A 24,903-nucleotide genomic window follows, 5' to 3' on the forward strand; every position below is an offset into this window, starting at 1 on the left:
GGTAGCCGCGATTATCGGACCGATTAACCGCGACTAGAGGAAAACGTTTGTGCTGCAAACTCGGTCCCGCACCCACCTCCAACTCCAAAATTCCACATGGTCCCCTTCTGCTTCTCACCCTCACCACTAGCCTGATACCATTTCCTTGTTTTTCCACCTGTAAATGCCATTTTTCTGCTTTTTGCTTTCTGATATTCAAGGGTATAGCTGCCGGTATTGCTCGCATCATAAAAAAATGGCGGTTGTTCCATTTCTGAAAGCCACTGCTGCAATGCACAATGGGATATAGCTCTATTTTATTGGGGACAAGCGGGCGCCCTCTTCCCTGTCAAATATTTAAAAAACAAAAGGATCGCGAGTAAACGCTTTGTGCCAAAGTTGTTTTGGACATGGTTCAAATCCATCAAGCAGTTTTCGCTGTACGCTTGACCAAGTATTCTTATTGGAAAATGAACGGGGACTAGGCTGTAAATGTGTGTGTGTGTGTGTGTGATTCTTTTATTTTTTTTTTTGGTTTACGTAATAACCTTATTTTTTAACACATCTTAACGAATACATCCCAGTCTGGGCCATGACAAACTTTTTTTTTGTGTGTGTGCAAAATTTCACCCAAATCCTTCGTACGAGTTGAAAATTATTAGCAATTAATTTTTTGGATCCCTATGGTGCTTAGTACTTTACTCAACGAGTGGTGTGTATATGCTAATAAAATAGTCACTCTCAAAAGTCAAAATACCACATAGAACTGTTTTTCTGCACATGTAATGCATATTTATTCCTGTGGTGGAGATGATGGTTTCCAGTTCCCCTTTTTTTTCTGCAAACTGACATATTCTCTGATCGAAGACAATAAACCAATAATGATCTGTAATTAAAAGACAAACATTTAGAAATTAAATGATTTGGCGCCTACTAGTGTCATTGCCAGTTTGAGATACGAGCAATTTCTTTTTTTGTCCTTTTTTACTCACTCGAGCAAAAAGTGTTTTTGCTGTGTTGCAGATCTTTGCCATTAGAAACTGCTGGCTGGCCCACTACTTGTGATGAATCTACACATGGTTTTTAAGAGAACAAAGTCTTGCTTTTCTTGCCTTCTAATTTTAGCCTTTACTGTTTCCGATGATTGTATTTGTTTAGCTGTTTAACTTTGTTATTCCGTTTGCTATTTCGTTTTTGATTTCTGCTCTGTTTTTATCAGTATGTTTGTTTTTATTGTGCATTGTACTTTTATTCATCAATGCTTAAATAAACTGATTGGTTGATTGAGCAGTTTTTGATTGACACGTTAGGTTGCTGGTGTCTATGTACTGAGATTACTGAAGTTCCCCTAAAGGGCACTTGCTCTGAAGGCCACATGTATTTTGCAGATCTTTGTGAAATGTTAACAGAAGGGTGAATGAGTTCATATATTAATATCACTCAGTCGTAATACATTTGGAGTTGCTTTATATAAATCCTCTTGCGATCTGGAGGAGGCAAAGTAAACTTTTAATATCTTTCTCCTCCTTTATAGGTTGGAACATGACCAATCATTTGTTCGTGAAGAAATTGGCAAGGTACTGGAAAGAGAAAAATTGGCTGCCAATGAACATCTGAGCAGAGCCATTCTTCGTGAGAAAGCATCTACGGAAGATGAGCGCCTGAAAGCAAAGCGCTTTGTAAGTAATGATGCAAAGTGGTGAATTAAGTAGGCATGCAACTCATGATTCAACCCTACCTTATAAATAAGGAGGTTTATCCTGCTCCTTCAAATTAACAGGCTTCCAGTGTTGAGTGTAGTGGGACCTGCCATGGCCATGTTGGTAACTGAATGGTCATGCAGATCTTTGGTATGAGCTCTGAATAAGAGTTGATCAGACATATCCTCACTAGGTGTAGTAATCTGAAGATGGTTTACCTGAAATATCTTGGGAAATTTGTCCACCACCAAGACTCCATAAAAAGCTCAACATTCTGGAAGAACTGCATAAATTTGCAAAACGGGAACAACTTTATCGCTCTCTTCAGGGTATGGAAGGTGGTAGAGCCACACCTGAAGTAGGCTTAGAGAAGCAAGCTGCAAAATTAAATTGAATTGAATAGAATATGCTTGCTTCTCAGGAATAACGAGATGAGGGGGTTTCTTATGCATATGGACCATCATAACAACTATTACGATTGTAAAGTTTATGGAAGGCAATTGCAAGTATACGTTTCTGAATGTTCTGTGTTATTGAGGTTATGTATCCCGCGGGGGTGGGGTTCTGCCTGATTGCAACATAAGCTGCACTGCATTATATAACTCTATCGCTCCTTTTCTCTGCGTTTGTATTTTTATATTTGATACCTGATATTAATATTAATCAGTTGTGTAGGGATAGGCATGTGTGTATACACGCACAAATAGTTTGTATTGTATGAATTATATGAAATGTATGAATTGTAGTTATTACTATGATATTCAAATTATTGTTTGTGTAAAGTTTTAATTTTAAAACTAAAATACATTAAACAAATAATGTTTTAGTAGGCATTGCCTTTTCTAAACTTTGCCTACCTCTACTTTGCAAGTAGTCTGTTTACATGCTACTTGCAAAAGACAGGAAGGCACAATAGAATTTTTGGTTTTTGTGGAGTAAAGAACAGCAGTGAGGCCCTTTACCTTGTTCGCTATATTCCTTCACGTTTGAGACACAAATACTCTATTGAACCTTTGGGCAAGAGTGGTGAATTCTGAAGACCTTTTTCAAATGATTCATTTGTTCTTTGGAAACCATAAGGGACCTGTCTCCTGCACCCAAGTGTACAATCAAATTATGACATCATATTACATGCTCGACATGATAAGAATTTAATGGTGATACATCTTTTTTCTTCCATATAGAGGACTTTACTCCAGTCACATAGGCCACAAATGACTGGGCTCCGAAGTATGATTGCACTCTTTTTTTACACCATGAGAAAAGGGCCAAGCAATCGATCAGAGGAAAAGCGCTGGAATAACCAAATAGTGACTCACCCTGTGGGTTACTAGTCCTTTCATTCCAGCTGTTTTGTGGCTCCTTGCCAACTAACAAGATGCAGGCTATCCAGGTCCGCTACCTTCAGTCCCTTGTGCAAGATCAAAACGTTGTTCTTTGTACGTTCCTGGGAACCTCTGGTTGATGCATCTCCATGGCTCCTTCACCTGCTGCGGTTCAAAATGCATATGTTCTCCAGCATGGGGTTTTGCATGGATTCACATGCTATGAATATTCCCTGTCGTCGGGCTGGGAATTCTTAGTAACATGAAGCAGTTTAGCTTTAAGCTTAAAACTGCATTGTCACTTACATATCTATTGCTGTCACTTTGGGTCATACCGCCCCCCTCAACACCCGATCAATGACCCTCGTCCTTGGGACCCACCACTGGTGGCCATCTTCAGATTTCTACTGCATATTTTCGTGTTGTCCTTAAGTTTTGCTCAACTTTCTAGTGTATTTAGCCTATTTCTGATTGTTTTCTTCAAGTTACTTTCTTCAAATTCATCAATGTTGTGACTTGCCGGCAGCAGGGATCTGTCCCACCTTCCGCCAGATCGCCACGTCGTGTGAGGCTGCGAACTGAGTTTTGGGCCTTGTACATGCACCATGTCGAGGCCGAGAAGACAGATGCGGTCAGAAGAATGTCTTCATTGAAGACCGCCATCAAACTGCCTGCGCCCCAGATCCTGATGTGGAGGTGTGCCCCATATGTCAGTCTTTCTCCACTAAGATGAGGAAAGATCACCAGCGGAGGTAAGGCCTCTGACTTGGTGTCTGTGCTCAGTCATTCCTCTGCCAGCACTAGCAGGCTCAAAGAGTGTACTGCCTCTGGTAAGAGGTAGAGATCCTTTGAGGACACGTCCAAGGCACCTAAAATGGCGAAGTCGTTGCACATTCCGACTTCATCGTCGATTAGCACTGCCGCATCTGCGTTGTGATTAGCGATGGGCACGAAGGGAACTCCTTCTTCGGAGAGCATCCACTCATTCACAGTCAACCCCGTCGACGCAGCATCATTCATCATAGTAGACGACCCCAAAAACACCCCTGTCGACGAGTCCAAGACCATTGTCTAAATCATCATTATCATGGTCTACTTGGTCGACATTGCCGATGACACAGTCCACCAGGCTGGCGATACCAATTTGTGTCACGTCTACAGGTACCATTTCTATGGTCACAAAGGCTATTCCGAGGGTAGCATTGCCTCCACGGCCTCGTCTGTCCCGGCTGGGTATGTTCCGTCCACACTACCTTCTCCAAGTGCGGCTGTGCTAGGTATCTTCCCGAGAGGTTCCAGCAGAGAGCGGGAGAGTGAGACGCCACCAGATCTCTTTTCTGCCAAAGTCCACAAGGCCCCCCAGCTGCCTGCCACATCCCTTGTGAGGCTTCACAGGGTTGTGCTTCCAGCCCATGCCTACGCTCCTTCCATCCTGTTGGAGGATGTGGAAGAAGTCTTTGAAGACGTCAGTCAAACCCCATGGAGGGTAGTGTTGGCTGGCTTGCACAGCTGGCTCTGTGGCCTCCACAACCACTTCAACCTGCTCGATGTACGCTCCCCCGGCCTCATGCACCAATCTTGATGCCTCAGGCTCCAAGAGATCCATTGCTAAGAGATGTTTAAAAATGAGTTTATTCTGAAATGAAGGTCTTGGAGAAGTTCAAAGGTAAAAAGATTAGCATCATATTGAAACTAAGTGCCTTTAAGGGGTGGCGTCTGACTGAACTGAAAAATGCTTCTGGAATTGCTAACTGTGATTGTGGGTGAAGGCCTTTTTAGTGTTAAGATTGAAAGGAGTTTACAGAGAGGCATTGTGCTTTACCCCGATTAAAAAGCTCTAGTAGCATTCAGGGTCAGGAAGAAGCCATGAAGAGAACCATTTTTCAGGACAAATGTGCAAAAGAAATTGTGAAAAAACACTGAATGGCATGCCCACAGCTAACTTTGTTAGGTTGATTTTAAATATTTAAAATGGGTACAAATTAGAGAATTGCAATATATGATTTAGAGGAAGGCTGTGTTATCGTGAGCAATGCATCCGAATAAGAGTACAAAACAAACGTTCTTATAAAATGTCAATTAATGAAAACAACATGCATCTAGAAGGTTGGAATTAAAAATTATGAAAAAAACAAAGTGGTTGCACAATTTAACATTCAAATTGATGTTGTTTCTCAAGTCCGATTGTAAATCGGACTTGAGAAACGATTATGATCTGGTTTTGAATCCCGTATTTGAAATGTTGTTCTGGGAAGTTTGGGATTTACTTGAATAAGAGAACCATTGTATGAGACAATTGTGAAATTATAGTCTGTCTCAAGGAAAGATGGGAATATTGGATTTGATTTATAGATTTGTAAAGCACAGCTCTGTTAACTGAATTGCTTGTCGGTGCAATAAAGCCGAACACTAGCTGGAGCGACCAATTCAGAAAACTTTTTATTGCTCATCTGTATGTCCTCCTCAAATTGGTGATATGATTTGCTTCAGGTGGGAAGAATGTTTGATAATTTGGGGGCCTGAACCGAAAATGTTCTGTCTTCTAAACCTTTAGATTTGCAATGTGGCTGGGGCAGGAGCAGTTTGAGATATAAGGTATAATATTTGCCTTAAAAGGTAAACTGGGGCTGATCCAAGTAGAACTTTTTCAAGACAAGGCACTAAATCCTTAACAAATGCGTCACAATCTAGTAGCCAATGAAGTGAGTGCATTTGGGACTAATGGGGCCCATCGTTCTCAGCCCCAAAACGTCAAATGGCAGCATTCTGCATGCTTTGAGGGTGTTTCATATTTTGGGATGCCTGCATTTTGGCATTCAAGTAATACAACTTAGAATTGATTAGACGTGTATGACGAAACCTGTGGATCCCTCACCAAAACCCTGCTTAGGGTCTCTTCCCAGGTGGCCAGGTGAGGGCAGACGCTTCCCAATCATGGGGGTGGGGTGGTGTACTGCGGGAGGATCACCTGGCTGGAGACAGGGCCGAGGGTAGTGAAGAGATTCCATAGGATGAGACAGTATTTTTCCTCTGGCGAGGACATTCATACCAACATTCCAGAAGAGGTTATGGCTTATTGTCATTTTAATGGGTTTCAGCCTTTAGTTAAAACTAAGGTGGTAAAATCCAAATCTATTACATCAAAAGAATAAAGGTTATTTATCCCTAAACTCAAATGCTCTCCTCAATACCAAATATACAGTACTAGGAATATTGAGAGTGTTGCCTTTTCTATACCATCTGTCTCCAATAAGATTGAAACTCACAATCCCTCTTCTAAAAATATTAAGGGAATTCAAACTAACCTTTACAATTATAAAAAGTGGAAAAACCTAATTTCGCTAAAGGGGACTACATGCCCCAGAATACCACAGGGACTGAGACGAAGATGAGCGCTGATGAGACATGTAGATGTGAAGGACGGGCAAGTGGGCCTGATAGCCTTTGCCACAGTCAGGCACAGTCAGGCAATTAAGATTAAGGGCCGGCACTTAATCAATTGCCCCACCTGAGAGGCATAAAAGATTGCAGCAGGAAGGAGCTGGAGGAATGTGCTGCAGCAGGAGCTGGAAGGATGGCAGTAGTAGCAGAAGAAGAGCACGAGGCTGGCAGTTAAAGAGGAAATGTTTCACTTAAGGGATGCTGGGGCGATTGAGGTGCAGATTTCACATGAAGGTTCTGAGTTGGTCCTGTGTTCCAAAACCCTACCTTGCTGTGGCTGCATTGAGAGAGCCGTGCCCAGATTAAACGTGTTCCCAGGAGTGCCTAGCGGCTGTAATTGCAGAGCCAAGATCATGCTGCAATCCGAGGCCTATGTACAGACGTACGCTGAGGGACAGAGGAGTAAAGGAGACGTCACGTGATTAGGGCTGGACAGGAGACACCCGTGCTGCAGAAGGTTGTGGGTCCCAAGAGGGCCTAAAGTAGCAGAAAGAAAAAAAGTTAAAAAGTGGAAGCAGCCAAAAATCGCAGTGTTTCTGGAGCCAGTGAGTGAAGCTCCATATTCAGATTTACTGAAAACCTTTTGCTGGTCACTGTTACCAGATCAATTATAACTTCCGTAGCAGTCGGAGCGAGTAGAAGTTGTTTGTTGCTGTGAAAAGTCCTAACGATAAAGGGAATGCATCACATGCACATCTAATGCAAGTCAGAGTGCTTGTCTATACAAAGATCTTTCCCTTTCCCATTGTTGGACTGTATAACTTTACGGGAGTGGTAGTGTCTCCAATTAAAAAGGGGAATGCTTTGCTAAATCACTCTAAGTTGAAGCTGATTTTAATTAACCGTTACACGGAATATTACATGAGAGGCGCTTTCGGACAATTCTGAATCCTGACCAGAGTCAAAGTATCACTCCTTGTTTACGAAAGGGAACGCAAGTATGACACTGACATAATGGATACAATTTGTAAAACCTTTTATTCAAAATGTTGGTCAGAGAAACTCCTAATTTGCTTTATAACTAAGATGGGAGAAGTCTTCAACATCAAAACAGTCCTAGTGGAGTCCGTCAAATCAAAATTGCCTATGCTAACAAAAACCTAATGCCTGCCCAATCTCTTGTACAAAAAGTGTAAAAAGGAGAAATGTATGCAAAGGAAAAATCAGTGTTCAAAAGAATAAAAGTAGTTGAAACAGCTCTCCCCCTTACGTTAAACATTACAGAGTAAGGCTGTCCCTGTAGGCAGGATGACACTCTGGCTCTGTTTCTAACACTCAAAGCAGTTTCAAACCATGAATTGAGGCCCACCTGGCCTTCCACATTAAAGTCTCTTAATTGACTTTCAATTATATTCCAACGTCAAGTTCACAAAGGTCCCCCTCTGTCTGGCTCAGACCTCTCACGTCACAGTTCAATACAAACTTGCCAGGGGGCTCCCTTCCCCAAGCTTATTGTACTTCGGATCTCTCTCAATCCGGCACGGACCCCTCTCAGATGTGGAAGACGTTTGAATGTGCGTGGCTCTTTACAGACCACCCCAGGACCACTTCGACACACAGTTTACATTCTCTTCACTTTTTCTTTTTGTTCGCTTCATAGTTTCAAACAATGTACCTTTCACAGAGATTTTTGAATGGGCTACCTCCTTTCGCCGGGCCACTCTCTTACTTAGTACCGCTGATCTCACAGTTGCCGTTTACTTCAAAGTTCATTCTCAGGTCGGCCTTTCTTCGCGCCTCATCCACATGCGTGCAGCCTTCATTTGTGATATAATGTTGCTACTTCATTCGCTTTAACTCCCACCGGTCTCTCAGGTTGCTTGCCAACTCACAGGCTGTGTGCGCTTCTTTCTTGTTTTGCTATTTCCAATTCACGAGTCAAGGTTAGTACCACAGGCATGGCCTCACCTCCCCAACTCTGCCCTTCACCTGGGAGGGTCGCTGGTGTCCTTGAGACATAATGCAATCTTCATTTGTGGGTTCTGGACTTCTCCACATGTCATTTGCAGTCTGTCGGAGGCCATTGCTCTGCTACAGTAGGTGTGCCTTTGTCCGGCAAGTTCTGCTCGTTTTCTGCCTTGCTCCGAGTAGGTCTATATGTATTGCCTTTTATTCATGTGAGGTGAGCTAACTTGTATCAGGTGTATGCTCTTAGTGTAAAGTGCCTGACCGATTAACTGGACATGTCCAGTAAAATGTGAGAGTTAGTCTGGTTACTCTGTCACCCTCTTCCTCGGCCCAGTGTTTATGTAAAAATGGGAGGAGGAGGGGTTGGGACTTAGGAAAATCCTATAAAATACGCTGGGGTAGATTAACAAAAAAGGGGGGAATACCGCACATCACCATCGGCTGTCTCACCCCCACTACCCAAATGATTGCTTCGCACTGGCCCACCTCCTGGAACTGGATCCAAAAGCGATGGCTGTGTCCTTGCCTCCTGGATGACAAGCCCCCCGAGGACTAGCGGGTGAGACACCCTTTGATTTCTTACAGTATCTAAATCTGTTTCTATTGTCAAGTTTGATCCTTGTAACATCCCGAACAAGTATTCTTTAAATGTAGAAGTTGCTGAAGTAAAGAGAACGAGCATTACCCAAGCCAGTAGGTGAATCATTTCTATAGTAAAACCAGCCCTATTGAAATCCTACCACTAGCATTTTGAAGTTGTTAAAGGTCCAGTGTCCTTTGATCTAAGTGTGACAAGGTTATCCAAAGCTGGTAGAGTGGCAATACAGCTACGGGGCAGCCACTGGAAACAAGAATGTGGGACTAAAGCTGGGTGCTTGTAAGAAGATTATGTCAACAATCTGTAATGCTGAGACTGTTGAAGCTGAGAGAGAAGCAGTCTGGAAACAAAGTCAAATTAAACAATGTTTGTGGTTGTCGGTGCACACTAATAGATCAAGGTCCTTAATCAATTGTTAATTATTAGAGTTTTTTAGACTCTTAAGGTGCGGGGGAGAAAAAATGGTCTTGGCACAAGACCAATGTTGCTGAAAGTAGAAAGAATGAGAGGATCCAAATTGGGAGCCCTCCCGTCCCCTGCACACTATATAATCTTGTCAATAAAGACATTCAGTGAATTGCGTTCAATTTCACAGATACGGAATGTTCAATTCTGGTAAATGATGATCTCAAATACGAAAAGGTAGAAACATTTAATTCAAAAGAACAGAAATATATTTCAATGATTACAGTTGACTGTAGGTCAATTGGCATAAAATGCAAATGAAAACAAGGAAAAATATCCACAAATTAAACTGTGCTTGGCTGACGCATTTCGAGGTAATTCCCTCTTCTTCTTGAGCCTAGTAGTACTGTGACACAGTTAAAGTAGTTAGCAGAAAAAAGGGGGAGAAGAGAAACAGGGAAAAAGTAACTATTGTGGGTATATTTTCCATAATTGTGTATAGCTAACATTATGAAACACATGTTACGAGACATTGACCAGCTGTAGTGATTGTCTAGCAACAATAGAAAGTATTGAGATGGTTATCATATAGCATGCTGTTCATTCAATAAGTCGTTCATGGTAAGGACAAACATCATGCGGTTACAAGACACTGTTTCAATATAAGCGGACTCGGTGAGCACCAATTAGAGAGAACATTAGTTAGCTGGGTGGTAATAGTTGCAGATGTTATTACCATATGGACAGTTCATGAAATAGAAGTGGTCCTTCTGTCTTTGAACTGTAACAATCCATCCTAGAAGGATATTCATGAAGAGGAACATTTCAACAGAAAGCTGAAGAACTGTAAACACTGGATTTTTGTTTGGGTGAACTTTTCTTTCTTTTGGAACTCTCAAGAATGATTCAAGACCTGATTCAAGACTTTACTTTTCTTTATGAACACTTTGATGGGCTGACTTTGGACAATATCCTGAGGAAGGGATCTGCCCAGGACAGGTGAAGGTTATTGAAGTCATTGGTTGGTTGTTAATCACTTATTTATGTTGTTTATGATTTACTTTGAATGTTTTGTTGTTTAGTGTGAGGGCCGGTTTTGCGTATGCTAGGAGAATTTCCCTTACAACCTCAACCTGGTAGGGAACTCCGTGGTAGAGTAGGTTTAGTAATGTTTCCTTTGCACTTTTTGTTAATAAAATTGTAAGTGATTTCAATCCGGCACTTCACCTAAGTCCACGCCTAGCGTGTAATGCACAACTGAAATCCTTAATTATTTGTGTCTAAGTTCTTATTTCTGAACGAGGGACCACTTATATCATGACCCTCACTTGGAAGTTGAGTTGGCGTTCAGATGCGTCCGGATCTTTTCTCGACATTGTGTCATCGAGACATCTGGCTTGCTCCTTTCCATTGCTTTTGACTGCCTTCTGTCTTCTCGGCACCAAATGTTCGGAGATCTCAAAGCCTAGACATAATAAGTCGTCCTTTGCAGCCATCATCTTCCTAACAGCTTGGGAATTTATGTGTAATAAAACACAATCGACCCGTTCTTCGGATATATATTCAACAATCTGTATGTCTTCAGACTTGATTGTCCTAAGCATCGGCACCGAGGGCAGCAGACGCATCACGCTGCCTCGATTCAGATTCACCTCATTGTCATCAGCCAACACATTTACTATCTTTATTTTTCCTGTAGAAGTCATGGGCTTTCCTGGTGGTGAATTTATCTTTGATATTTCTGTTTTTTGATTCTGCGCTGCTGTTTGCTTTGGATTCAATGCCGTTACTAGCTTCTCTTTAAGGTCAGAGTTGCTGCTCGATTGTTTTTCGTCCATATTTTTGTCAGACACCCCTGGTACTTATACTTCAATTACACCCCTTTTTTTTGGATGTTGCGCGATTGAATCTGTGCATGTTGCTGTCTCTCAATGGAGCTCTGTGTGTGTACAGGCCGGATGCTCTGACTTCCAATTGATGACATGTCTTCGGCGGCCAGACTACAGTCCTCCACTGCGTCGTCAGGATAGGTTGACCGATTACTTAGATCTTCAATTCTGTCCGCAGTCGATGCACAGCTTGTTTCGGAGTTGACTCTCATCCGTTTATTTGGGTTCATTCTTGCAGGCTTTGACGGCTTCCCAACCACATTTTCTCTAAGTGTCATCTCATTGTTTGTCTTTTTCTTTTCTTCATTGTCAACTTTTACAGCTTCCTTGTCGCTATCAACGGTTTGTTATTAGCCCCGTTGGTTTTTCTTGTACAAATAACTTCGATTTGGGAGGTGTAGTTAGATTTCTAATACATTTTCTCAAGTTGATAGTATGATTTACAGCTGACACATTTTTTTTTTCTTTTCCTTTTTTTTTTTTAATATTATTATTGTGGCTCCTCGTCCTGCCTCTTGGCTTGTGTTTAAGATTTTGCAGTGCCACAGAAAATCCCAAACGATGCTTTGGTTGTGAAGCAGCTCGGTATGGCGAGTGAAATCTCAGAAGGGCTCATATTACCTGGCCCTTTACTTTCCACATGCACCCGCTCAATTCAGATGGCATCACAGGGAGGATTTAGGGTTCCTCGTTTGTTCCAGTGCGAATTTAATTTTCTTCCAATGCACTTGTGGCGCTTTTTGCCCTCAGTGGCGGCGCTGCCAATTGAGTTATTATGCTCGGCAAGTCATTTCCACTTACTATTTCTGGCCCTTTTGGGTCTGGCCCTCTGCAAGTGCCAATGTGTGTTCCACTTTTTTCTGCGCTCGACATTGGCGTTGTGAGCAGGCTTGCATTCGAAAAGATCTTTTTCATGAAACCAAGCAGCACCTCCATTTGCATGTTTGATTCATTCGTGTTCATTTCGATTAACCCATCTTCAATCTGGGTACCTTCAGTTTGTTTCTGTTGTTGCTGAATTTGATATTGAGTTTCCATTTTAGTAATTTTTCCAACTAAATGGCCCACTAGCGCTCCATTGTTTTGTGTGGCTTCATTCAGATTTTCGTACAATTTTATAAATGGAATTGGCGCCAATTAGGTGGCAGCTAGTACATTGTGTATCTAAATCGCCTCTGCAACAGATAAATTAGATTTTGCATCTATCTTTTTCCGCTGAGGTATGTTTTATCCCTGTATGTATTTCTTCAGTCCAAGCATTCACGGATAGGTTGAGTATTCTCGACGTAGCTCCGGTAGTTCCCTCGCACCTGCATTCATAGGGGTGGAACAATTTGATAACCTTTTTTCCCCTCTTATTCAGCGTTGCCTTCGTTTGGTGGAATTTTTGACTCGCGGCTACTAATGTCCAATCCCCAGTTAAGGTTCCTTAGAGCATCATACTCCTCCCTCTCCCATCTCAAATAACTTTCTGCCGGTCTATTTACACTCGCCCAACATTTTGCTTTTCTTGGGGAGTTTTCATTTCCCACTTCCTGATTGGTGTTTGTCTCTGTAGCTGCCATTGAACTACTGCCAAGTCGATCACCTTTTTTCTTTCTAGAATAACTTTCAGAAAGCTTTGCTTTCATGTTTTCAAAGTCTGCTTGCAGTCTCAATGTGAGTCTTGCCTCACGTCCTGGTAAATCGATTGCGTTATAGCTCGGACTCACCAAGGGTTTTAATTGTATAGCTGTATCTGATTTACTGTCCATTTTCCTTGCGTCGAGTATCGCCAATTTTCATTGCCGAGTTTGTTTGACTATCTACATATTTCCTTGTATTTCCCATGTATTATTGGTATCGTATCTGGCCTCATCCATGTTTTTTTTTCGGACAGATCGTCCATGCCACCTGCATAGTTTTGCTGAAAGTTGAATTTGTGCAATTTGGAGTTTATTAAAGTCTGTGGTACTTCCAAGTCAAGTAGCTCTGCATCGGTCACGTCGAATGGAGATTGGAATGGGCCCACGTCTTCCTCAATCACCTCGTCGCCCCCATCCTCTGGATCACATGATTGTGAGATACTATGTTGTTTTTGTCTTTGCTATAGCATCGGGTTGCGCAGTGCCTTCATCCACAAGTTTGCCAGCATCTTGTGTTGTGTTTGTTTTACGTTCACTTTCACAAGCATCGCCCATATCTCTGTTGTCAGCAGGGCGTGCCTCACGTTCAAATTTGTTTTCCCCTTTCTCCTTGATGGTTGGCGTGCCCTGCCTCTCAGTTGAGTTTACTGTAGAGTCCATTGTTGACACTGTCAACAATTGGCAGAGTTAGCATTATTTACAAGATTGTTGGCTCCGACACTGCCGGCGCCAGATCCAGCCCCTCCCAGAACTCAGCACTGACAACGCTCCGGCCTGAACGGCGCCCCCCACAGTGACCTGCTCTTTTACTACTGTGAGGCACCATAAGGCCATGGGCGCAGTCTCTAGCATGACATTTTTCCTTTGTAGTGCTGAGGCCGGTAGTGCCTACTGCGAGGGGGAGGGAGAGTCGCGGGCTGGTGAAGACGCCGGCAACCTCACACAGTCAGAGCACGGCTGCTCCCCCTCCCTCCGTTCACCCCATTCAAATGTCTTTTGTGCCAACACTACTACATCTCTCAGGACACTGTCGCCATTCTTACCAGTTTCCAGGGCCCCTGTACTGACAGTCATGCCACTCGCGGGGCCTGACAAAGCTTGTTTTACTTTCAAACGAGTCGATGGGCCCGTGTCCATGATATTTACGTCTTACCTGGCCCCTGGTTCCCTGCTGTGGACTGCTGCAGACTGAAACTCAGCACGAAATTCCGCGCGCGCTCTGCGTGTCAAGGTCTTTTTAAAGGGAGTTGACCTTTTCCTTCTTAAAGGCACAATAATTAGGAAATGGAAAGAAACAAAGATCGCTGACTGTCGCTGCAGCTCCTCTCGCCGTGGACACTGCTGCAGACTGAAACTCACACGAAACTGAGGAGTTGGGTTCTTCAGAAAGCTTAGGATGTTAGCTACAAGTAGACACTTACATTTCGTTTCAAGCTTAAAATATGAAAAAGTTATGGACGTTTTCGTCAAGGTCATTTTTTTCAGATAGAGGCAAAATGTAAAACAAGATGCGCTTTTAAAATGCAAACAAGGTTTTCTTTACACTAGGGATGGACTATGAAGAAACAAACTACACGACATCACACCCACCATACCAGGACGTCTCTGAATGGTTTTTGATGCCGAGACGTTCGCCTTCTTCAGAAAAATATATCCCAGCGCAAAGATGATTTTAACAATATTATTACAGAAGGATTATAGGGTAAGAGAGAGAGTTCAGGCAAGACAAAAAGGATTCTAACAATACAGTTCTGGATATAAGATAGATTTGGATTTTGATAGGGATGACTATGGACAGTACATAGGCCGGTGACAATCCTATACTATGGATACTCACTACCAATGTTTTGAATGGAACTGTCAGGGATTCTGGTTCTGGTCAGGGATACTTACGGGGCAGACAGCTAGGCACACCGGACTGGTCTGGTTCAGCGATCAGCAAGGTGCTCTGGTCTACACAGTACAGCACAACTGTACTGGATCTGCAGTGGCTCTCTGGTCTGCACAGCACAACACGGCACCAGGCGGGGTTTAATCTGCCCTTCTGGGTATGAAGACAATTCTTTGGCAGGCAAGCAGTTACAGCACAGCCTGGCTGCTTCTTTCGTTTCCCCTTTAAGTTGAGGGATGGGTTCTGGAAGTTAGGCCCAGCTGAAAGTAGTTCAGCTATGCTCTGAGCCTTTCTGCTTGCAATGTTTCTGTAGTCTGGAACAAGGAGTATGAATGGATCTCCTTCAGAGTGCTTCACCAAAATTCGGATGGTAGGTGGATCAGTCTCTTTTCTAAGTCCTAAACTGTCTCTATTTATGGGTTTGATAAAGGGGCGGGTATGCTGAATTATCCTAGGCACACCCCCTAGGTAGTCTATTTGCTAGAGTCTGCTCTGTCTCTTGATTGGAGGAGAAAACAGTGTCATCATGATGATGCGGGTTGAGGCAGGGAAAACCTCCCATTGACTTTTGAACATGAAATCTATTTTTGATATAATACATCTTTATATGTGTACAATCTTTATACCAATAACATACATAGATCACATATTTTGTGGAGCAAACCCTCTTCCAAGCCTCGTTGCTGTGAGATCTTGGGTCTGGATTTGACAAATTTTTGCTCTTTTTGTCCGGGACACAATATCTAATTTGTCAAATTTTGTACATATGTGCGCATGATATCTGAGCATAATCATATGCTTCTGACATAAATACAATTGCACGAAAAATCACATTACCAATGCTGTTAATTCTATAATTTTTACAAATACGCAGAGTCCTTTATCAGTTTTTTTCACAAATATGCTTTCTGTCCTTTGGGAATCAACAAAAGGTCGTCTGTCCCCGTCTCCTTTTACTGCTGGCAGGTCTGAAGCAATCCGCCCCCTTACTTCGGGTAGAGGCCACTTTTGACACTTCACAATCTGCATCTGCTTTCAGTCAAGGAAGGTCCATTGTCTCCTTCTGGTGCAGACATCTCCTCCCCTGATTTAATTCTCACAAAGGTATGACTTCCTGGCCTTGGTGGGAAGAGGGGAGGAATGGCTTTTGTTGGGGGGAGGCTGTGGAACTTGTTGGGTGGCTTTGAGTCAGCCTAAATGCAATGTCATTTTCTGATATTTTTCTTGGTTGTAAAACAAAACTTGCAATTTTCACACAAGCAGCTAGAACTCTTATTCCGGCTTCTAAACAAAGAAAATTAAAGAGTTACAACCTAGGTTCCTCTTAATAACGGGTCACTTAATTTCCAGACATTTGATTTCAATTGCACAAGTTTAAGCTTCTGATGCAACTAATGACAGCTGTCATACACACGGCCGCTGGTACTGTGCCCATATTTTGACAGATTTTCACAGGCAAGCACACTTTTTACTGTGGATATTTTGATGACAGATTACGCTTTTCCTGACATTGTGTGTTCATATTGATTCCGTAAAGGAAGTGGCGGGTAACACCCAGCAAAGATATTGGATGTTTTGTGGTGTTTTGGACCGGTATTTTGTATTTTCAGCAACCAAGAAAAAAGGGATATAAGAAACATTTCTGGGTTTTCTTCAGTAAAGCACTGCCTTTCATGCAGTTTCCATTTTTACTTGGTGGGCAGCCCAGTGGCATGTTTCAGCAGTGAGGTCTCCGTTCCACCACTGACACAGGCAAGGTAGATTTGGGAGCCATCTTTTTGTGCTTGGTAGAGCGTACTTTTCTTAGGTTTTGGCACGCCTGTGGTTTTTGCTGCCATTTTGCTGATTCTTGCACCATCAGCACACAGGGATGTCGCAGGGCAGAGCCTAGTGGTTTAAAACGTCCCACAAAATGTGTAACGCTGAGAAAACCACAAGCCATTGTCTGGCTTTGTATTACTGACCCCTCATACGTGCTACAAATAAGTTATGGACCTGCATACTGTGCTTTTCTGATTGATTTGGACTATATATCTCTATTGCCTTTGCGGGGAGCGGGCTGTTGAGAGTTGGAATTGTAATTGGTTATTTATAACGTGGTTAGGTTTCTAAGCGTGGACCCAAGGATTGAACCTGTGTTGCTTCACGTTGTCTTGCTTCCAGGGCGAGCGTGTTGCCCCTGAGCTATCCTCCTAAGTTGTACAAAATATCTGGAGAGCAAAACAATCAAACCCCTGACCTAAATGATCAAAGGTTGAAGAAATAAAAGGTCACATTTTCCAACGCTGACAACTTCTAAGAATAGAATTAATGTAGTAATAAATAAGTGTATCGCAATTCCAGTGGACTCTGATAATCTTCATCCATTTTCAAGTCAGGCAACATGGCCAAAAAATCTAGTTATTGCGATGGTCAGTATCAACAACGCATTCAGCCCCGGTCTGCCTGTGAGTAGGACTAACAGGACCAATCCCTGAAGCCCCTGAGAGCAACTAGTTAAGAACTATCAGGTTCCAAAGAAACTATGTTCGGGACTGTATCTCCTAAGATGCATCAGGTTTACAAACCTCAAGCCCAGAGCGGATTCCGGAATGTGATTCAGAAAGAAATGCTATCGGGAAGCACTATCGCATCCGGAGAACATTTTAGGCAATGTGTGTGGGCCTTTGAAGGAAAAAAAAAAAACTAACAACCTTACAGGAGCAATGCTTGTGAAGGGGAGTGCCTTTCTTCTTCCACTGCAGCATTTTAGTAGATTTTGTCGTTCCCGCTTCCCAAAGGAATAAACAATTTTGCACTTCTTGTACTAGATGTTTTCCTGTCGTTTGTGAAGGCCTTTCACCACCAGAAATTGACAAACCGAACATCTGTGCAATGGAGCAGCTGTAAGACCAGGCAGCAGCAAAGCAGAAGACAAATACTGGCTCCTGCACTAGAAACTAAGTGAAAGACATCCAAAATGGCGGAACGCCTTTTAAAGGCTTCCGTCCACTGGCTTTGGGATAGGAAGCCAATTATCCAATTAATTGTAAGGTTTGCCTCAGCCAATGAGAGGATAGTGAGGGCTTTAGAGCAAAGGCAAACGTCCACAGACAGAATCTCTGAGCAAGGAGCAGAAGAGGGGAGTTTGTTGGGAAAACTGGATAGCACCAGAGAAGGGGAAACCCTTGAATAGCCCCCATCCAGTGAGTCGGAGTAGAGCCGCTTGAAACACGGTAGAAAGGTGTTCTCCAGTTAGGGTGAGAAAAGCCAACTGAGCCCCAGAAGATAGGGGGAGTAGAGCCCCCAGAATCCCAGAAAATAGTTGTTCTTGTGAGCAAGAGGTGAGCCCATAGGGATCCCAGAAGAGGGGTATGCGACAATGAAAATGGGGAGAAAGAGTGGCTTTGACCACCAGGAGAGGTGATGCGTAACAGGAGGGTAGAGCCCCTTGGCTCGGAAGAGGCTACTATGTAGTGGAGCGAAAGGGGAGGACATTTGGGACACTTGGCAGAAAAGTAGTAAGGTAGTGGCTTTAATCCCAGAAAGAGGGGATGCATAACAGAAGAGAAGAGCCCCTTGACCACCAGAGGAGGGTTTTGCACCTGTGAAGGGGAAGAGCATGGGAGCATAGAAGAGGGGTATGCTACAGTGAAGCGAAAGAGTGAGCAGGAGTGAGGGTGAGTGTAACAGAGGAAGTGTGTCGCTTAGCCCTGCAAGTGAGGAATAAGTAACGGAGAGGAGAGCCCCAAGAATGGGAGGACATTCACTTGTTCAATGGATGAAGCCCTAAAGCCCCACAAGGTAGGGAGGCCTTTTAGACCCCAGAAGAACTAAGAACTGAGCTCTAGAATTCACTAAGCAGGCGACCTCTCTGCAACTTTCTGTATGCCTTTGTTTGCTGTCCTCCATATATATATTTCGAAGGGATTGTGTCCTCCGACGTATTCCTTATCTTTGATATACGTTTTCAGCATGCTGGCCTCGGAAATCTTTTCTGTAGAGGGCACGGCGCGTCGACGTCCGCCGAGTCGATGGCCACCGTATCGGCGCCGACGTCACCATGCCCATAAATAGACACGCGCTGCGTCTGTTGCTCAGTTCCGTTTTTCCGCGCGTCGTGGTGCCTCGGAACGTCGTTGCTCAGTTCAGTCAGGTTTATCTAAATCTATTTCGACGAATATTCCTATCGTTCTCGATGGCTTCTTCATCAGAACCGACGACGCCGCGATCCGGCTTCAAGAAGTGTTGAGACTGCGGTAAAAAAATGTCAATAACGGATCCACAAAGGGTGTGTTTATGGTGCTTGGGGTCCGAGCACCATTGTTCGGAGTGTGAGGACTGCATGTCCATGACGGCGAAAGCCCTGAAGGAGCGAAAGGGGAAGCTCGAGAGAGGTAAGTCAGCCAAATCCTCCTCGAAGGTTTCGTCGGTCGAGGCATTCGTCTCCTCGCCGTCAAATATTCCCATTCCAGATCTCGAAGCAGCTCCCACCATTCGTTGAGATCTCGACACTCAAAAAAGAGACGTCAAAGGTTCCATTCCTCGTCATCTTCGGTGTCCCCAGAAAGAGTTTCCTGTCCAACCAAACACAGTTCTCAAGCTGAGTGGGAGGAATTCAGAAAGAAAATGTTAAGCGTCTTCGAGAATGCGGCCTCGACCCCCTCGAAGACAGCTGAGGGTGATACCCCGGGTGAAAAACCCAAAAAATCAAAACGCTGCGAGTCGCAGCACCCGGCGAAACTTTCCACCCGAGAGCGCCATGAGCCATCGGGTAACATTTTCTCGTCCAATAACGACGAGTTTGGCTCCTTCCGCCCTAGAAATGGGCTTTACTCCATTTCAGAGATCAGAATACCCTGTTCTTTCTTCAATTTATGAAGAAAGAGAAGACTCTGACCAAGAAACTTTTGGTTTACAGAGATCCTCACTGCCTGCTGCAGAGGATTTCACCTCTGAAGAAAGGAGGCTGAAGGAACTACAAGACTCACTTCATGAGGCCAGTGGACTTGATACTTCCCCAGAAGTGGAATTTGTAAAGCCAGACCCAGGTGAACATGCCGAAACACCATATGGAACCCTGATGGCAAGAATAATTAAGTTTATGGGCTGGTCTGCGCCTTCACCTGTTTTCCAACAGGATGATCTAACAGATATATTGGACAAAGGTCCACAGGAGGACCCGGTGGTCCCCTTCCATGCAGCCCTGCAAAGAAAAATTGCATCCAATTGGGAGACTCCCGAAGTCATCCCAGCAGTCAATAAGACTGTCGACAAAGTATAGGGTAGCGGCTGCTGACCCTGAATACCTGTCAAAATACCTGACCCCACAGAGCCTGGTGGTTCAAGCGGCAACTTCATCTAGCAGTAGGACTGCTTACCCTACTGTCCCACAGGACATGGATGACAAGAGGTACGACTCTATGGCAAAGAAAGTCTTCTCTGCCTGTAGTATGGCATTGAAGTCCATCAACGCCACCTGTACGCTCGCCAGGTTCAGTCACACATTATGGGAGTGTGCTTCATCAGCGGCTGACTGCATGCCCGATGGAGAGGAGAAGGAAGCCTTCCTTAACATCATTCAAGATGGCAAAGATGCCATGTGCGAGTCTCTTCAAACTGGCATCGATTCCGCTGACAGTATCAGCAGGGCCATGGCGGCTAGTACAACAATCCGCAGGCATGCGTGCTTGCGAAAGTCTGGCTTTGCTCCAGATGTACAGGCCAGACTTTTGAATATGCCCTTTGATGGCTCTTCGTTATTCGGAAAGAAGGCTGATGACAGTCTGGAAAAGTTAGACTTCCAAGGCAGCAGCAAAATCTTTAGGAGCTGCTATCCACCAGACTCCTTTTCGCCCCCCAGGAACCTCTGGTAGAGGAAAGTCCTTTCGCTATTATTCCGCATTCAGAAAAGGCAGAGGACAGCCGGCTCAAAGAGGCCAAAGAAGATCCACCCGAGGTGGACGGGTCAAAGTTACTAAGACCGCAGCAGCAGCAGGTGCCTCTTTACCCTCGGCATCTGCATCAGCTGCCCCCAAACAACTCTGAGGCCTTCGCACACAAGACACCTGTGGGGGGCTGGTTAACTCGCCATCTGACGGAATGGCAGGCTATAAAGTCAGATGCTTGGGCGTTGGAGACAGTTGCCCAAGGTTACTGCCTACCTTTTCTACACATCCCTCAGAGCCATCCATCGGGGAACAGCTCCCGAAAAGTTCCAGATCCGCTCCTCTTGCAGGAAATTATGGACCTGCTAGAGAAAGGTGCCATAGAACCGGTACCTGTAGCGGACAGGAACAAGGGCTGGTACTCCCCCCTACTTTCTCATACCAAAGAAGGACGGAGGACTGAGACCCATCCTGGACTTAAGAGAATTGAACAAGTTCCTCAGGAAGGACAAGTTCAAGATGGTAACTCTCTCTCAGATCCTTCAGGCCCTCCAGCTCCAGGACTGGCTGGTATCTCTGGACCTTCAGGATGCTTATTTCCATGTGCCAATCCATCTCAAGCACAGGACATATCTGAGGTTCGCAATTGGCAACTCTCATTATCAATTTCGAGTTCTGCCATTTGGGCTGACCTCCGCCCCGAGGGTCTTCACCAAGCTGATGTCGATAGTGGCGGCGAGTCTAAGGAGGGAAGGGATCCACGTCTATCCCTACCTGGACGATTGGCTGATCCGGGCCGTATCTTCGGAACAGGCCCGGCCCCAGCTAGATTATGTCTGCCTCTTCCTTCACAGACTGGGCTTCTCCCTCAATTTAAAGAAGTCACAGATGATACCATCTCAGAGACTCCAGTTCATTGGAGCGGTCCTGGACACTTCCCTGGGAAAAGCCTCACCACCAGAGGTGAGGGCTCAAGATATTCTACAGATGGTCACCAAGTTTCAAAATGCCCAACGTCTCCCAGCCTTCGACTTTTTGAGGTTGCTAGGCCTCATGGCATCCTGCATCTTCCTTGTGCCAGAGGCTCGCCTGAGAATGAGATCTCTTCAGTGGGCACTGAGAAGTCAGTGGTCACAATTCTTTGGGAGAATGTCAGATCTCCTCCGGATTCCGGACAAGGTAGCCCACGACCTTCAGTGGTGGGCCTATTCAGAGAACATCTTGAAAGGAGAACTGTTTTGGCAACCATGGCCAGAGATAACAGTAGTCACAGACGCCTCGCTCACAGGGTGGGGAGCCCATGCCAACGACTTGACCATCAGCGGTCGTTGGTCTCCATCGGAGTCCAGACTACATATCAACCTATTAGAGCTGAGAGCGATCAGACTAGCGCTGAAAGCTTTCCTGCCATCAGTACAGGGGAGAAATGTCCTGATAATGATGGACAACACGGTGGCCATGCACTACATCAACAAAAGAGGAGGCGTAGGTTCACTACCACTGTGCAGAGAGGCAATGCAGCTCTGGTTTTGGGCAATTCGGGAAGGAATCTCTCTATTGGCAGTCCATCTAGCCGGAGAGAAGAATTTGACAGCGGACGCTCTGAGCAGGCAGAGCAGTCTCCCACGAATGGGAGCTAGCTCGGGAAGTCCTTCAAGAGATCTTCGCCCTTTGGGGAACCCCTCAGGTGGATCTGTTCGCCACAAACACCAACAGGAAGTGCGATCTGTTCTGTTCAAGGGAATTTCCCCCCGAGGGGAGCTCGGGGAGGCGCCTTCGTAGTGGACTGGGAGTTTCCACTCCTGTCCCCGTATCCACCAGTCCCTGTTATTCCTCAAATGATCAGGAGGTTGAGAAGGTTCCTGAAAACCATGATCCTAATTGCCCCGGACTAGGCCAGGAGAACGTAGTACCCGGACCTTCTAGATATGTCCATCTGTCCTCCAATCCGTCTTCCACCCAAAGAGAATCTTCTCTCGCAGAAGGGAGGTCAGGTTCTCCATCCAGACATCAGAACCCTCAACCTTCACGCTTGGCTTCTGAAAGGTTGAGGTACAAGGATTGGGATCTCCCGGATGACGTCATGGAGGTGTTGCTTTCGGCCAGAAGACCGGCAACAAAGTCTTTATACCGCTGCCGTTGGAACAAGTTTTGCAGCTGGTGTAGAGAAGAGAATATTGACTTTTCATGCGGTACACCAACGGTGCTATCGTTTCTACTCTACTTGGCAAACTCAGGCCTTCAAGGTGGCACTGTAAAAGGCTATCTCGCAGCGCTTTCTATCTTCAAGCGCACTGCGGAGGAACCATTGTATTTCAAAATTCCTCTAGTGGTACAATTTCTCAAGGGTCTGACTAATGTTTACCCTCCAAAACCATTCCAGGTTCCATTATGGGACTTAAATTTAGTCTTAAACTTCTTAATGGGCACTCCATTCGAGCCACTTCACTCTTGCGCATTAAGATTTCTCACACTTAAAACTGTCACTTACATCAGCTAGGAGGGTGAGTGAGCTACAAGCTCTCTCCTGTAAACCCCCTCATACAATCTTCCACAAGGACAAGGTTGTCCTCCAGGTGAAGCCTAATTTTCTCCCAAAGGTGGTTTCTGATTTCCATATTACTCAGAAAATTACATTGCCTTCATTCTACCCTCCTCCCCATCCGGGGAAAGAGGAGGAAAGGCTACACAGGCTGGACCCTAGGCGAGCTCTCAGCTTTTACATCAGCAGAATGGCTAGAATCAGGCAAGCAGACCAGCTGTTTGTAGGATACTCAGGTCATAAATTTGGGACTACCCATAACAAAACAAAGCATCTCCAGGTGGATTATCTTGGACATCCTGGAATGTTATAGACTAGCAGGGAAAGAGCCACCACAAAACCTCAGGGCTCATTCAACCAGGGGTATCGCAGCTTCTTCGGCTCTCCAGAGAGGGGTACCGGTCCGGGACATATGTGCGGATGCCACATGGTCGTCTGCTCATACATTCACAACATTTTACAATCTGGATTCCTCCACTGCTTAAGAGACCAGATTTGGCAAAGCCGTATTACACTCGGTCCATACCTAAAGGGATACATAACACGATCACTCCCTCCTCCAATTACATACCACTGCTATGGGAGTCTATCAAAGATATGGAATACGTCGGAGGACACAATCCCTTCGAAGAACAAGTTACTTTCTTACCTGGTAACGTTCTTTCGACGGGATGTTCCTCCGACTTATTCCTTATCGCCCCTCCCATCCATCCCCGCAGTGATAACTTCCCTTGTGGTTGCAGCTTTCGCTCCTTCAAGGTTACTAACCAATTCAGGCATGTCGGTCTTATACTACAAAACGGAACTGAGCAACGGACGCAGCGCGTGTCCATTTATGGGCATGGTGACGTCAGCGCCGATACGGTGGCCATCGAGGGACATCGACTCGGCGGACGTCGACGCGCAGCGCCCTCTACAGAAAAAATTTCCGAGGCCAGCAAGCTGGAAACGTATATCAAAGATGAGGAATACGTCGGAGGAACATCACGTCGAAAGAACGTTACCAGGTAAGAAAGTAACTTGTTCTTCTGAGGCTTGTGGAATCGGCTTAGATCACATGCTGTGCATAGGCCGACATCTAGTGGAAGCTGCAGAGTATTACAGTTTGTTTTTCGAAACTCGAAAATGGGCGTCGACACAGGGCGTGCCAGTAGTACTATCCCTAGTGTGACGTCCACTGTACCCATGATCCCTCACGCGTGTAGGACCCTCAGATTGTTTTTTTTCCGCCATACTGGTCGGAAGCCTTTCGCGGAGTTCCCTGGCCTTAGCCATACTTTTTGCAAAATATCATATTTTCCCCATTCTCCACCCCAGCGTCGAGTCACCGAACTTCCACACTCGACGCCGGCCCGGAGAAGAAATCGACCGTCGACAGCTGCACGACGGATTTGGGCCTCGCAAGGCCTCTGGCCTCGGCCCTGCAAGTAGGGAGAGTGGGGTTTGGACATACTCTACACTCTTTTGGTATATAGGTACATTCTTAAATATTCCTACACTTAACAGCCCGCTGCCACAAGGTGCGTGTAGAGGGTACCCCTTTCCAATTCTGCCCCAAGTGCAACCGCAAATACCCTTGGGTTGACAGACACATCACTTGCAATCTCTGCTTGCCGAGGGACCACCCCGAGGTGAACTGCAGAGCGTGTAGTAGGTTTAAACCGAAAACACTTAACACCAAGAAGAGGAAGACCCTGAGACCTACAGAGTAAATTCCCCTGTATAGAAAGAAC

General features: G+C 44.9%; 1 protein-coding gene across 1 annotated transcript in view; it reads left to right on the forward strand.

The window, feature by feature from the left end:
- The window catches only part of CHCHD3 (coiled-coil-helix-coiled-coil-helix domain containing 3), a 1,467,811-nt gene that overhangs the window by 496,148 nt on the left and 946,760 nt on the right, over positions 1-24,903 (forward strand). Inside the window, exon 4 of the mRNA XM_069629626.1 lies at positions 1,514-1,658. Coding sequence (XP_069485727.1) covers positions 1,514-1,658 — 145 coding nt within the window. The remainder of the gene's footprint in view (positions 1-1,513; positions 1,659-24,903) is intronic.

The sequence above is a fragment of the Ambystoma mexicanum genome, chromosome 12 (genome assembly GCF_040938575.1).
Source record: "Ambystoma mexicanum isolate Mex_15411 chromosome 12, UKY_AmexF1_1, whole genome shotgun sequence".
NCBI lineage: Eukaryota > Metazoa > Chordata > Amphibia > Caudata > Ambystomatidae > Ambystoma > Ambystoma mexicanum.